Source organism: Colletotrichum orchidophilum, assembly GCF_001831195.1.
Source record: "Colletotrichum orchidophilum strain IMI 309357 chromosome Unknown Scaffold_76.1, whole genome shotgun sequence".
Taxonomy (NCBI): Eukaryota; Fungi; Ascomycota; class Sordariomycetes; order Glomerellales; family Glomerellaceae; genus Colletotrichum; species Colletotrichum orchidophilum.
Window position 1 is genome coordinate 134,219 of NW_019173032.1, and position 13,748 is coordinate 147,966.

A 13,748-nucleotide genomic window follows, 5' to 3' on the forward strand; every position below is an offset into this window, starting at 1 on the left:
TGTCGCTGTCCTTTCTTTGCATCCCCTCTCCCCAATACCCCCTTTTCCGTCTCTCTCTTCAACCGCTTCATACGCCATGGCCGCCAGACCTGCGCTCTTCACCCGTGGCCTCTCGGGGCTCTCCCAGAGCACCACCGACCCCAACTCACCCAGCGTCAGCTCCCCAGCCGATCAGCGTGACGATGCGAAGCGCAACTTCCTCAAAGCCATGCGCCCTCTCCCGACACAACACTATTGGAACGTCTACTTTGACAAGTGAGTGATTCCCCGGGACCATCAACCGCATCTACCCTTTGCGCCTCTCCCAATCCACACATCAACCCTGAAGCTGCAATTCTAACTTATTCTCAACCCTCACTCCAGACAAGCATCAGAACAGCAAAAGGCGGGCAGCGATGAGGAGTACAAGGTGCAGCTGGAGCAGCTGGGCGCGCAGATAGAATCCGTCCAGGACTTTTGGAAGTATAACAACAACACCCCCGTTAATCAGATCAAGATGCGCGAGTCCATATACCTCTTCAAGCAGGGCTTTAAGCCCATCTGGGAAGACCGCCGCAACATCAACGGTGGCGCCTGGACCTTCCGCGTGGCCAAGAACATCGGCCCCGACGTCTGGACACGCGTGCAGCTCCTGGCCATTGGCGAGAAGCTGCAGAGCGTCCTGGACGACAGTACGTCACCTCCCCTCCTACCACCCTTACAACCAGCAGCGCAGGTTGGCTAATTGGCTAATCTTGAAACTCGTACAGACGACCAGATCTGCGGCGTCGGCCTGTCCGTCCGTTTCAACTCCCACCTCATCTCTATCTGGCACCGCGATGGTTCCAAGCAAAAATCCGTCAACGCCATCCTCGAGTGCGTCCTCGAAGAGCTCCCCGCCGAGCTGCGCCCCAAAGCCGATAACTACTTTTACAAGCGCCACCAGGACCACGCCGGATTCAAGGCACCTCCCGAGCTCCAGGTCGTCATCGACTCGCAAAAGGCGGCCGCCGACAAGGCCAAGGTCGCTGTGGGAGGTGCGCCGGCTTAGAATGCCGACCGCGTCCCTCTGCATTCTGCTCCTTTTTAAGGTCCTTCGAGGCTCTCCAGACAGGAGAAGCTTCGCTGAGGTCCCCGAGGCCAAGCAGCGTGGTCTCTGCATGATTCCCCCTTACCAGGCCTTTCTCTTCTTTACACAATAGGCAAACCCCATTTAGTGACGGACACAGCGGTGAGGAGGAACCTCACTTGGTCTTCATCTTACCAAAGATAAGGGGATGGAAATTTATTTGTGTTTGTGTTTTTGGTTGAGCAAGTCAGGTTAAACCCGTCCTCAATCTCATGCCATGTTATGTGGCAACGGAAAAACACCCAAGAGACAAGGCCGGAACAAGCATATTTCATGGGCGTTTTATTGTTCTTCTTTTTAACCTAGCATGGAAATACAAACACACCGGGGTGATTAAGACCACACACCCACCGGTGCTATATGGGCTGCACCGAGATCAGATAGAATCATCATTACCACCGGTACTCACCAGGGTGTCCCGGATGTTACAGCCTGTTGCCGTTGTTTGTGTACTGCGTCGCTTGGAGCCATGAGACGAGCCTCTGGGCTAACAAAAGATAAGTAGCCTGTAAATACGATAACTGCGTCTAGAAAGAGAAACGAAAGTATCTTACCGCGTGCTTCCCGAAACGCCAGACACCAAGGGTATATAACGCATGACGAACACCTGCCCCAAACCCCGCGAGAACATCTCAAAAGTCCAACCAGTTTGTCACTTAGCGCATTACCGCCAAACTCCAGCCCGTCGCATGACCTCCTCAAACTCCTCCCTCTTGACCCCCTTGCCTACGCCCGCGCCCCCGTTGGCCTCGAGAATCATGTCTCGCAGCACCTCGTCCTTGACGTCCTCCCTAAGCACGGCAGCAACCCTCTTGAGATCCGTAATCGTAATCACATCCCGCGGCTCCGCCGCCAACCCTCCGTTCCCGGCGCCCGTAAACAGCCCAAACGCCTCCTCCACCTCCTTCCTCCTCGCCTCCCCTCCGCCCCGCTCCTCCCTCTGATGGTACTTGAGCGCACACACTGCAAAGAAAGGCTCGTACGCGACGAACCCTTCGCCTTCGGGGTCCAAGATGTCGATAAACTCGGCCTGCTCGTCGCGGGAAGACGGGGGGATGCCGAGGGCGACGAGGCAGGAACGCACATCCGAGGTGGGGATTACGCCTTCCTTTGAGTAGCCCTTCATCGGCTCGGAAAAGAGGGAAAAGGCCTCGCGGATCTCGCGCTCTTCGTGCGCGGAGATGTTGTGTTCCTTTGCGAGCTTGGAGGCGCGGGGGCGGGGGACGTCGGTTGTGGAGGTGGAGGGTTTCGTGGTCGGCGGTTTGCGTTTTGCGGGCTGGAGGAGGAAACTTATTAGCTGCTGTGGTTGAGAGAGAGGGGGGGGTTATGAGGGGAAGCTCACCATTGTTGAATAATTCGTTTAGGGTATCGTTCCGGTGTGGTAGTTGTTTGTGCTATTCTCTGTTCGTGAAGGAGAGGGTGGTGGCTTTGAAGTGTGTGGTCGCAAGAACGACGGATTGAAGTGAGGTAAGGCAGGTGGGTACCGATAGTTGAGGTCGATGACGGTGGAAGCGTCGAGACGAAAGAGTGCCAGGACGCGTAAATGGGTTGTGGGGTCGCGGTAGTACAGTGCGAGATGTCATGTGCGCGACCAATCCATACGCACGGTAGACCGCCCCGCTGCCGGAAAAATTCAACATAAAACCTTCGCCAGGCTCTACTGCAAATTCTCATCCTATTCTTCACAACCTCACCACACATCCTCTTTTGAGCGACGTCGACAACCTCAACACGAGACTCTTCAGATCAGTTCTGAAGCTTTACGATTGACCAGAGAGACTGTTGACAGTCTGGTCCTTCACTGGATCCTGCGCAAGTCTGGCTCTACTCTCTCATCGTCGACTGTTTGGACATTCTCAACACCCCTCGAGGCTTACGCAACGTCGTCGAAGTGGACACAGGTTTAGGGAACTTCCAAAAACCGCTCACACGCTCTACAGCAGGTTGATGCTGCCTGGTGGAAGTGTGCCTCATCCTCAAAAGCTCAAGGCCTCCGCGCCAACTGCGCTCAGCAGCCTGGGATTCGCAGACTCCATGCGTGCTTGATGGATGACTACACTCTACGGCCGTCATGCATCTCGTACGCGGCGCTTCGTCTTTGAGGAGCACGCCTGCAAAACAAGCCCTTGCGATACTCGCAGGGCATCATTTCATACCAAGCAGGGCGCCGTCCATGGTTTTGTTTCCCAGTGGAGCAACTCGAACCCCCCATCGTCCCAAAACAGGGACATATACCCGCCCCAAAAATCATCATGACAGCTTCTAAAAATGCTAGAGCTTGCCGCTTTCAATTACCCAGAGCGAGCACGTGTGGACAGTGAAGCAAGATTAAACAAACGGGGGCGCGTCGCAGGACGTACCGCCCCTTCCTCGGGTTACACTCTCGCCTCGACTACTTGTAGTTGTCGCGTTTAGGACCTGCGGGAGACATATCGTGAAGTGATGGTTCGATTTTGAAGACTTTTTTCTTTGTTCATTTTATGCTTCTTATCTGAATGGTGATGGATGGGCGTAATCGACTTGCTTTTGATTCGACGCATGCTGCCTACCTCACCCTCCGCCTTAAAAATGTCTTCCGGCCTGAACTCCGCGGCCCCGTCTACCCCAACCCATCACGTCAAATCTTGGACTCGGGAGGTGAACTGGCGCCCGTCAGCTCTGCTCGTAACCTTCCAAGCGGCCCTACTGTCTTGTCCAAACGAGTCATTGCCGTGTAAGAAATGCCGCGTGAGGTAGAGATGAGAAGAAGAAACCTGCAACTTACTCACTTGAAGTTGTTCTTCATCTCACGCAGCTTCGCCATGACAGAAACGGGCTCGCTCTCCCCCGTCACCCTTTGAATCTCGGGATCCTGGCCATACCGCTGCTGTCAGTCTCTACAAAGTCACCTGCCTATAAGGCTTCAGGATCGGGAGGGCGTCTTAAAAGACTCACCTCGACGCGCATAAAGACGTTGTGTTTCTGTGGGAAGCCCGTCGTTAGCGCATTCTCCTCCCTCCTTTCCCTTTCGTCGAGTGACAACCGCGCATAAAAACAACCTCTCGGGACGGGCAAGGGAACAACAGGGCTGACCTTTTCATCTCCAATCGTAAACTTGCCCTGCGTCTCCTTGTTATTCTCCGCAAAGGCCTGCAGCTTCTGGATCGCCTCGTTCTGCAGCACCGACGCGGCGAATTTGACGTTGGATTTGGTATACTCGTGGCCGGGCTTGTTTTCTCTCCCTGTTAGCAGACTTGTCCCCCTCACCTCTGTCGTCTTTGACATTCTTGACGGGTTTTTTAAACAAAAATGATTGATTCACCGACGGTGACGGTTCAAGAACTCACAAACACGAGCGTGTCGTCGGGCAGCGAAGCCAGCGTCTTGTTCAGCGCGCTGTGCATCTCCTCTGCGTTGCCCTCAAAGAATTTGCCGCAGCCTGGATGGGAAGCGAAGAAGAGTAGTTAGTAAAAGTGTACTTGCGCAGTATGCCTCCCCAATTCAAACGAGCTTGCGTCTCAAAACCCTCCCATTCTTCTCTCTGAAGGAGTAACAACCCATCACCTTCCCATCATCCCCTCCCGCCCTCTCCAAAGATGCAGGAACAACAGCAGCCGCAATGGAGTTGAATATGTGGAGTGAAGCAAGAGTCCGGAAAAAAAAAAAACCCACCGCTGATGAAGAGCGTGTCGCCCGTAAAGACAACCTTTTGGTCACCGTCCTGCATGAACCAGCAGATGCTGTCCTGCGTGTGGCACGGCGTGTGCAGCGCCTTGACGGAGATGCCGTCGCCAATGGTGAACGACTCGCCGTGGCCCGGCGTTCGCGTCACGCCCTCGCAGTCCTTGCCGCCGATGACGGCCAGCGCATCCAGCCCCAGCTCGTCTTGCTGTAATGAGTTCCGGTCAGAGAGTTTTCCTCCGTAGTAGGGGAGGTTCTGGTGAGAAAGCCAGGGGGGGTAATAACGTACGAGCTTCTTGTTTCCGCCGGCGTGGTCCCAGTGGCTATCCCGGATGGAAGAGTCAGATATACACACGTCGTGAGAACCTCCGCGTCGTCGAGCTTCAAGGCCAGAGACTCACTGGTGCGTGTTGACGATGGCCGTCAGGTTAATCCCGCCGCTCTTGATAGCCTTTTGCAACACGGGCGTCACCCTGGCAACGTTTGTCAGTCAAGCCCGATACACAGCCCAAAAATCCTCTTCTGACTCCTTGCTGTGGAAAAGCAGAAACTCACTCGGACGGGTTGGCCGGGTCGATGATGACGGCGTCGTTGGTCTTGTCGTCCTTGACCAAGTAGGCGTAGTTGTTACTACTGCCCACCCCTGAAACATGCAACGCTCAACAATTAGCATGGTTGGTCGCTGCCATCTCCCTCGTCCTCGCCCTCTCGTACTCGCCAAGGTAGAGAGAGTATCGGTGGCTGCCGGGGGGGACGTACACATGGGAATCGACTGGATATGCATGGCGTTGGTGAACGTGAGCTGTCATGTCCCTTATAAGCCACTCATCCCCTCAAAAGTAAGGATCAATCTGGAATGGACACCAAAAAAACTCACTGCAGCTGTGACGGTGGCTAGTTTATGTCTCAGTAAAGGTCTCCTTGCGATGAGGGTATTCATGAAAGGCAACTTTGTAGTATGCTTAACGATTTTGGGGAGTTTGGGGCCGGAGCCGTAAGTGTTGCGTCGCGGAGCTTCTCGGCAAGTCACGGTGACGTTATTACAAATCCGCGAAGGGGGGCCACCAGTCGTCATGTACCCCATCCAATTACATTGATATACCCACGTGATGTCGCATATGCACGACAACCGCAATACCAGCAGCGATAACTTCATGTGTACGACATTTGGTCTTTGATATGTTCATCAGTTGATGGTCTTTTCACTTGTTGGTATTCCAAAACGACGCCGCGGCCAGGCTCGACGATTCACGCGACGCCAATCGGACGCGGCTTCCAAGTCCCCTCAGACTTGGCCCATCCGGTGCCTGCGCCCTCTGGAGCCTCCTCTCTCTCGACGGGCCCAACTGCAGCGTCCATTGCCGCCGACATCAAAACGTCCTTTGACTGTGATATCTCCTGTCCAGCCTCGCCTCTGCCTCTCGTAATTTCTGTCTCGCTCTGCCCTTCTATTTGCTCCCTCTGCAAAATGTCCTTTGACAACCGCAGAGCCGCAAGCATGACGGCCTCATTCGGCGGCGCCTCCGCAATCTTCTCCAGCGTCGCCAATAACCGACTTTCGTCAAGCCCGTCAATCCACTTCCTCATCTCGGCCCTCCTCCCCACGTCCTGCTCCTCAAGGAAAGCGACCACAATTTCTCGGCGCACAGGCGCGGCAGCGACAGCGACGCCGACGCCGACGCCGATGCCGCCTGTTCTCTTGGGAGCCTGTCTATCGACCTCATCGGGCCCCAGGTGCTGCCAGTAATACTCCCAAATCCACACCAGCGCTTTGCGGGCTGCGGATCGCAGCTTCGCGAGAGACGGCAACGTCTCGTGCGTCGCTTGGTGCCGCAGCTCGACAAAGGTCGCCGGCAACCCGATGGTCTTTGCCACCGAGTACATGCTCAGCTTGCGCTGCTTATCCTGATGACCGTCCAAAAGCCCGGTTACGAACCTAGATGAAAGAGAGGGTAAGCAAACTGAAGATCGGCAGACGGTGACGATGGCAGATCGATGAATCAGGGGGTATGGTGCCCGAGCCGGAAGAGTATCCCGGAGGCTTAAGCAGCGAACGACCTGGGCGAGACATTCATAGCCCTCGGCCCAATGGCCCTAGAACCACTGCCCATTGACCACGGGGCGAGAAACGAGCTCTGGCATTCTGAATTGCGGCGACAGCCCGTAGGGCCGTAGGGGGTTTGCATGCCTCGAGGAAACCAAGCCAAGTTTCCCAGGCTTCCCCCGATGCCAGGAACATCCGTCAGATCATAGCTCCCAGTTGCACCAAGGTGAGACACCAAATACAAAACCACGCCGGTTTGCTGTGAATCTTGGGGGGAGGGGTGGGGGCGTGTTGGTTCGCGCGGTGTGCTTGTAAGTGAAAGCCTGTCTGTGTCTGTGGCTTCCAGCAGTAGGGTAGGCGGTAGCGCAGATCAGGCAATTGTGGCCCTTCAGACGGGACCCGACTCGGGTGTCGGTCTGGGCAATGGGTAAGGGCGCTTCGATGCCAAAAGAAGACACGGCGTCGCGGGTGATGAGAGGGGCGTGTGTATCTGTGTATGTGTGTGCGTGTGGGACAATGGGTGAAAACGACAGAAAAGTCAAACAGAAAGATGTGAGATATGAAATACGTCGAAAATCCACAGGTGAAGAAGGTGGCCAGATCCCTGGGGGACGAGATTGTTTCAAGCAACTCCAAGGGCAGGAAAAAGACGGAACGTAAAACGCCCCAATTAGACTTTCCTCACTTTGAACTTGTAACCAACAAATAACTCTTTGCCCTTGGGATGTTGGAGAAGAAAAAAGCAAGGTGGCATGGGAGAGGGCACGGAGAAGAAGAGGGAACCAAGGAAACGTACCGACTAAAGGCGGCAGCATAGGCAGCGCGAACGGCGTAGGTGCCGGCGCTGCCCTTGCTCTCCCCATCACTGAGGATGGCGGCCGTCAGCAGGGCCGTCGACTCAACCATGTGCGGGCAGTTGCCGCGCTGCATCCACATGGACACCCTCGCAACGGCATGGTGCTGGTCGCTGGGCGGAGTTCTGTCGGTGTTTGTGCTTGCTAGTGGTGCTGATGAGGTCGATAGCGTCGTCGTTGACGCTGGTGCTTGCGCAGCCGTTCCTCGTGTCAAAGACCTCGTCGGGGCCTGTGATGCGGCGGCCGCGGACGCTGCTGCTGCCCTTGTACCGCTAGCTTGGGTGGGTGCAGGTGCAGATGCGGATGCTGACGCTGCTCCTGCTGCTGCTGCTGCTGCAGACGCTAGGGCGGCGGGATAGAACTGCTGGCGAACCTTGAGCAGCTCGCGGCGATCGCGCCACGGCGTCAGGATGTACTGCACCATTGCTGGTGTGTTGTGCGGGTGGTGTACATGTACGAGCGGGTGTGCGTTTTGGTGTGGGATGTATGTATGAATGTGTGTGTGTCTCTCTCTCTCTCTCTGCGTGTGTTTGTATGTGGGAGACGGGGAGAGAGTATCTGCTGGGCCCGATGTGTCCGGGTGTGTGTGTGGACCGCCTTGTCTGGCTTTCCTTGACCGGGCTTGCTGGCTTGCTGCCTTCCCAAAGCGCCCAAAGCAGTCGATCTGCGCGCGTCGTCTAGTCTGTCTGTCTGTCTTGTATGGGCCCAGTTCCCGCCCGTCTGTCCAGACTCTGGTGGCCCTCAGGAGGAAGGGTCAGAAAAGGGAACGTTGTTTCAGGCCGTGTGTGCCCTCTGGGCGGAAAAAGTATTGCCTTTCCTCAGGGCTTGGATTCTTGATCCCCGGTGTCGCGGGCGCTGCGGGTGTTGCGTTGCAGCTTAACGTTTTGCGGCTCGTCGGCATCAATACAATGTAGCTAGCCTCGCTCGTGATTCGTCCCTGTATCGAAAATACGTATCTTGTTGCTTTTTCGCCGCTCCAGGTCGAGAGGGGTGGGTTACGAATGTCCCAACTGTTTGGAAGGGGGGAGACATGAGGTTGAAAGGTTCAGTTTTGAAAACCGCAAACTGCTCACGCAGTAAATTCCCCGGTTAGTCTCGAGTAGCGGCAGCCCGATCTCCAGATGACACCGCCAACCATTTCACACTCACACTCACACTCATACTCATTACCGTCTCCTACCTTTTCAGACGCCCCAAGCGGGACAATTCATTCGTCTGGGACACGCGACGCCACAATATGCAACAGCGCACACGCACCCCCAACTCACTCACTCACTCTTCTCACACCATCAGAAGTACAAATCAAGGGCAAAGCTCGTTCCACTCCACGCGGTTGTTCTGGAAGGAGCCTTTAGTATGCCCGTCATTGGACATCAGACGAGATGCACCTTCTCTGGAATTCTTCTGACCTTGAAATGTAATCGTCGTAAACCAGAGTACGGGACACTGTATCGACTCCCTCCCAAATTGAGACGACTTGGCGTCGTCGTCTTTTAGCACATCATCACAAGCCAAACATCTGAGCATTCCTACCCATGCCTTGAACTCGGTCGACCGAGTGCTGCATGAAACAACACATTCATCTCTTTGGCTTCACATATGACATGAGAAGGAAATTGAGGGAAGACTAGGTAGGCAACCAACACACATCGTCGTGGACACGTCAAAGCGTTTTCTATTTTTCCTCAAGCAACAACCTCTTAACTTTTTACCATGTTCTCATCAAGGCAACTGCTGTGCGCAAGACAGCAAACCCGGTAGGCACACTCCACCCTCCATCAAACCTCGGACCTAAGACAAGGTCTTCTCGATGAGGTAGATGCCGTACTTGTCCTTGAGCTCCTTCATGATGGGGTCGTTGATCTTGGAGTTCATCGGCGCGAGGACGCCGCGCTCCGCAATCGTGCCGTTGAGCACCTGCTGGACGGCAACGCCGCAGGGGACACCAACGAGCTTAGCCATGGCCGAGTAGCCCTTGGGCTCGCCGTACTCGGCGAGCGTCGACGTCCGCGTCTCACGCGAGCCGTCCTTGTGCTCAATCTCGAACTTGTGCTGCAGCATCACCATGTCGCGCTCGCCCTCCTCGAATTCCATCTTCTTCTCCAGCGTCGCGCAGAGCGTGTCGAGCGGGTTGCCGCGCGGGGTGATCTTCTCGTCCGAGAAGACGCCGATCCACCGCAGGCCGCTGAGGATCCTCTGCTGGTCCTCGGGTGACTCAAAGTGGGCCTTGGCCATGATGGCCGCCTCGAGGTCGCTCTCGCTCGACGACGCGGCGCCGACGACGGCCTTGGTGGCGTCCTTCCACGCGATGGGGCTGGCGAGCGTCTCTTGCGCGGCGTCCTCGAGGAAGCCAATGTCGACGAGCACCTTGATGAATTGGGGAAAGCCCTGGTAGCGGAGGGTGCCGCGGACAATGGTCTGTGCCTCGGGGATGTTGTAGCGCTCCTTGTAAGGGGTCGAGTCGCGGTTGGGGTAGGCGACAAAGGCGTAGCCCGGGTAGATGAAGTAGGGCTTGGCGGTGGCCATGAGGTCCTTGGAGGAGACGTCGACGACCTGGCCGTCCTTGTAGTACTTGGCCGCGTTGCGGAGCGCGAGCAGCACGCCGCGGGACGACCACGAGAACTTGTAGCCGAGCGGATTGTCAGAGGCCTCGGGGGCGGGGAGGCCGCCGCAGTACGAGAGGAAGGACAAGATCTTGCCGCCCTCGCGGTGGACCTCCTCGATCGTCTTGACGGCGTAGAGGTGGTCGATGCCGGGGTCCAGTCCGATCTCGTTCATGACAGTGATGCCGGCGTCCTTGGCCGCCTGGTCCAGCTCCATCATGGCGGGCGAGACATAGCTGGTGGTGACGACGTGCTTCTTCTGGCGAATGGCCGACTTGATGACGGTTGCGTGGAAGGTGTAGGGGATCAGGCTGATGACGAGGTCGTGCTTGGCCAGCTCGGCGTCGAGGGCCTTGTCGTCGTTGACATCGAGGGAGATGGGAGTCGCGTGCTTGACACCCTCGGACAGCTTCTTGGCGGACTCGAGAGTTCTGCAGGCTATGTGTTGGGGAAATGTTTAGTTATCGATTGCTAGAACTGGACGGTAGGCAACGGGTGCCCTGATGTCTGGACCGGGCGGATAGGGAGGAGGTGAGAAAGGGGGATTTCGTACCAACGGTGACGGGGATTCCGGCATCGCTGAGGATGTCAAGCGTCGGCCGGGTCACGAAGCCCGCGCCGAGCATCAAAACGCTCCTTTCATTGTGAAACCATTAGCGGATATGTCCTCTGGAGTGTGTTCGGAAGTGTCCACCTTACTGGGATGCCATTGTGAAAATTGACTAGTTTCTTTCCCAGTGATGGTATCGTGGTCAATAGTGTTGGTTGCAACTTTTGGTTGTCAGTGGGAGTCAATCCAGGTTCATTATCGAACCGGCAATGAGGGGCAGCCATAGGAAAGGGAAACCCACTCGAACTGACGGATGAGAACCCGAACTGGAGCCCAATGTTCTCTCAATGTCGTAATTCGTGATTCGTGACTCGACGGGCAAGGAAATTTTCCAAAGCATCCATGGTGGGGTAAAACTGCCAAGCCGATCCGATAACGGCGGCCATCCCCCCCTCTCCTCACTTTGATGGGAAGGTTTACTTACTTACTCACGCACACAAGCAGACGGGCAGGCACGTAGAGAGGTGCGCACTCGGGGCCTCGCACAGTACTGTGGGAGGGATGTGGCTGGGTGTGCGGTGTGCGGCGTGCAGCGTGCGGCGTGCCTGCCTCCGGTGAGGTCACCAGAAATTTTCCAGGGGCCACGGGCGGGGTGTCTTGCAATCTGGCAGGGCTGGCCAGAACGGCGGGGGTGGGGAATATTCCTCTCAGCTGATTGGATAATTCCCGAATGTGACAAGGGAGCATGGACCCATATGCAGCTCATGCCATGCTCGACAGGGGTGCTGTTCGGGAGGCTCTTTTTCGCTTATTTTTAGTGTCCGCGTTGACGATTGAACTTCGATCCAGCGCCTCTCGCTCGTGGTTGTGTTGGTGCAGTTACGATTACCATATGCTACGTGTTTGGCTGCTGCAGCTCCTGTTCATCCATTCACGCAGCAAGGGAGGGGAGTAGAGGACAAAATAGATGTTTACTTTCACTTTACGCGTTGAAATTATTTCTATCTAGGCGATTTAATCGGCCTTTTTCTTTTGTGACGGCAGGGCCACAATTTTGGCTCATATTTCCATCTTCGGGTATTGGCCTTCGCGTGGTTTCCTCCCGTCTCCGACGTTAGGAGCGCACAGCTCCATAGCCCCCACGGCCCCCAAGCCCGTTTTTTGATGTTACATCTTCATATCATACATGGTCTACAAGTTTCGTCGTAAAATCATAAACGCTTTGCGCTGGTGTTGTCCTGTGTAGGAGTTGTCCTTTTTCTTGGTCGTGTCATTAGTCTGAGTCCTCGCCATCGGCATCATCCTGCTCATCCTCGTCTTCGTCGTCACTCTCGGGAGGCTGCCATGACTCCTCCAGCTTCAGGCCCTTGCCAGTACCCTCCTGAGGGCGGAAGGATGTGCCCAGCAATGAGGACATGGCAGAACGAGACGTGTCGAGTTGAGGGTCCTGCTCGTACTTGTCGGGAGCATCATAGAGCCCCATGCCCACCAAGATTTCACCCTCCTCCTCTGGCTCGTCGAGTGGTTGATAAGGGATCGTGTCCTCATTTGGTACAATAGGTTGGGGCTGCTGGGCCTGCGGCAGCGTTTCGGGGGTGGGCGGAGAAGTGCTAATGAAGTCGTGCATGTGATTTGGGTTCCATTGCGTCGCGGAGGAAGACGGCGTGAGTTCCGGGAGAGTGGTTGGCAGAGCTGGGAAAGGCTCGGCATAGCCAGTCGTGTCTGATGAAACATATGCTGGTGGTGCTTGATGAGGTACGTTCCAACCCTCAACAGGCAGAAAATTGGAGCCATCATATCCTCCAAAAGGAAGTGAGAGAGGGGAGAAGGAGGCGACAGGGGAGGTATTGCAGGAGTAGGCCGCCGGAGTTGGCGGGAACTGCTGATAGACGTGATAGCTGTCGATGTCATATGCCGACGTGACAGGAGGGAAAGGGTATTGTGCCATGCTTGGAGCAAAGGTCACCTTCTGTTGCTGAAAGGTTGAAGGGTGCCAGCTGAGCGGACGTGTTGGTCGAGACTGAGAACTGTAGTCGGGCATCGGAACTTGGTCCATGGGCTGATGTCTCCGCCTTGCCAGGTTTCCATCGTTCACCACAGTCCTCCTCCTTGCTTGTATAGCTGCTGATGACCTTGGGCTGTTGCTGGCACTGGTGGGCTTGGCTACACGCATACCTCCCGCGCTGCGTTGTCCGTTAGAGCCTCGAGATAGCCTCCGTGACGCCTGGGAGAGAGCCATTTGTCTTGACAAGTCGTCGAAAAAGGTGTCAGTGTGATATGGTGTGGGAACGGGCCCGGGGAGGACGCCTCCCATGAGCGTGGGCATCATCTTGTTGGTGTTGATATATGGGTGGTGCCGGAAAGATGGGTGTTATGATGGATAGCGATGAGAGATGGAAGTGAGAGAAGTTGCGGGCTGTTGGTTCCTAAACTAAAAGGCCATGGTGGAAGGAGCTGCGGCAGATGATGATATATGGGACTTGGAGAGGACGGGCTCAGCCCAGGCTATGTATGGACAAGAGGCCTTGCTCGCAAAAGCCCAAGGGATTACAATAGCGAGAAAAGACATGGGTGATACTAGATCGGTCTTGAAGGATAAAATCAAACCTTAGCTCCAGCAGAGGAGCAACTCGTCCAAGGGTGCGGAGTGGGCCAACAAGTAATTCAGACCACGAACGGTTTGGCATGTGTGTGTATCCGTACGAGGAGGCAGCGAGCGCGGCTTGTGTGCATGGGTGGATGGGATGTTGATGGGAGGAGGTACCCGCGCAGCACAGCGTAGGCGTCCCAGGCGTGGCTGGGCAGGGGGGGTACGTACTGTTTCCGTCTCTGTTTGTGTGAGTGTGTGGGTGTGTCTGGGTACGAAGTAGGTGTGTCTAGGTGTTGAAGGGGGGCGCCAGCGGGCTGCGTCATATGGGTTGAGCATGGA

General features: G+C 55.8%; 6 protein-coding genes across 6 annotated transcripts; 1 reads left to right on the plus strand and 5 right to left on the minus strand.

The window, feature by feature from the left end:
• Positions 1 to 76: 76 nt before the first annotated feature.
• CORC01_08783 (eukaryotic initiation factor 4E) lies at positions 77 to 1,030 on the plus strand (the record flags this gene model as incomplete). Its single annotated transcript, XM_022620413.1, has 3 exons — positions 77 to 255; positions 364 to 671; positions 750 to 1,030. 3 exons carry the CDS (start codon positions 77 to 79, stop codon positions 1,028 to 1,030), a joined length of 768 nt encoding a protein of 255 aa, XP_022473092.1.
• A 742-nt stretch (positions 1,031 to 1,772) lies between these two features.
• Positions 1,773 to 2,453, minus strand: CORC01_08784 (calmodulin; the record flags this gene model as incomplete). Its single annotated transcript, XM_022620414.1, has 2 exons — positions 1,773 to 2,384; positions 2,451 to 2,453. 2 exons carry the CDS (start codon positions 2,451 to 2,453, stop codon positions 1,773 to 1,775), a joined length of 615 nt encoding a protein of 204 aa, XP_022473093.1.
• A 1,419-nt stretch (positions 2,454 to 3,872) lies between these two features.
• CORC01_08785 (hydroxyacylglutathione hydrolase) lies at positions 3,873 to 5,552 on the minus strand (the record flags this gene model as incomplete). Its single annotated transcript, XM_022620415.1, has 8 exons — positions 3,873 to 3,959; positions 4,043 to 4,315; positions 4,435 to 4,526; positions 4,760 to 4,976; positions 5,058 to 5,091; positions 5,170 to 5,241; positions 5,324 to 5,411; positions 5,528 to 5,552. The coding sequence occupies 8 exons, from the start codon at positions 5,550 to 5,552 to the stop codon at positions 3,873 to 3,875; spliced, it is 888 nt and encodes a 295-aa protein (XP_022473094.1).
• Positions 5,553 to 6,016: 464 nt separating this feature from the next.
• On the minus strand, positions 6,017 to 7,718 carry CORC01_08786 (uncharacterized protein; the record flags this gene model as incomplete). Its single annotated transcript, XM_022620416.1, has 2 exons — positions 6,017 to 6,704; positions 7,609 to 7,718. 2 exons carry the CDS (start codon positions 7,716 to 7,718, stop codon positions 6,017 to 6,019), a joined length of 798 nt encoding a protein of 265 aa, XP_022473095.1.
• A 1,739-nt stretch (positions 7,719 to 9,457) lies between these two features.
• Positions 9,458 to 10,979, minus strand: CORC01_08787 (saccharopine dehydrogenase; the record flags this gene model as incomplete). Its single annotated transcript, XM_022620417.1, has 3 exons — positions 9,458 to 10,707; positions 10,823 to 10,905; positions 10,969 to 10,979. 3 exons carry the CDS (start codon positions 10,977 to 10,979, stop codon positions 9,458 to 9,460), a joined length of 1,344 nt encoding a protein of 447 aa, XP_022473096.1.
• A 1,113-nt stretch (positions 10,980 to 12,092) lies between these two features.
• CORC01_08788 (uncharacterized protein) lies at positions 12,093 to 13,148 on the minus strand (the record flags this gene model as incomplete). Its single annotated transcript, XM_022620418.1, has 1 exon — positions 12,093 to 13,148. The coding sequence occupies one exon, from the start codon at positions 13,146 to 13,148 to the stop codon at positions 12,093 to 12,095; it is 1,056 nt and encodes a 351-aa protein (XP_022473097.1).
• Between the last annotated feature and the right edge of the window lie 600 nt (positions 13,149 to 13,748).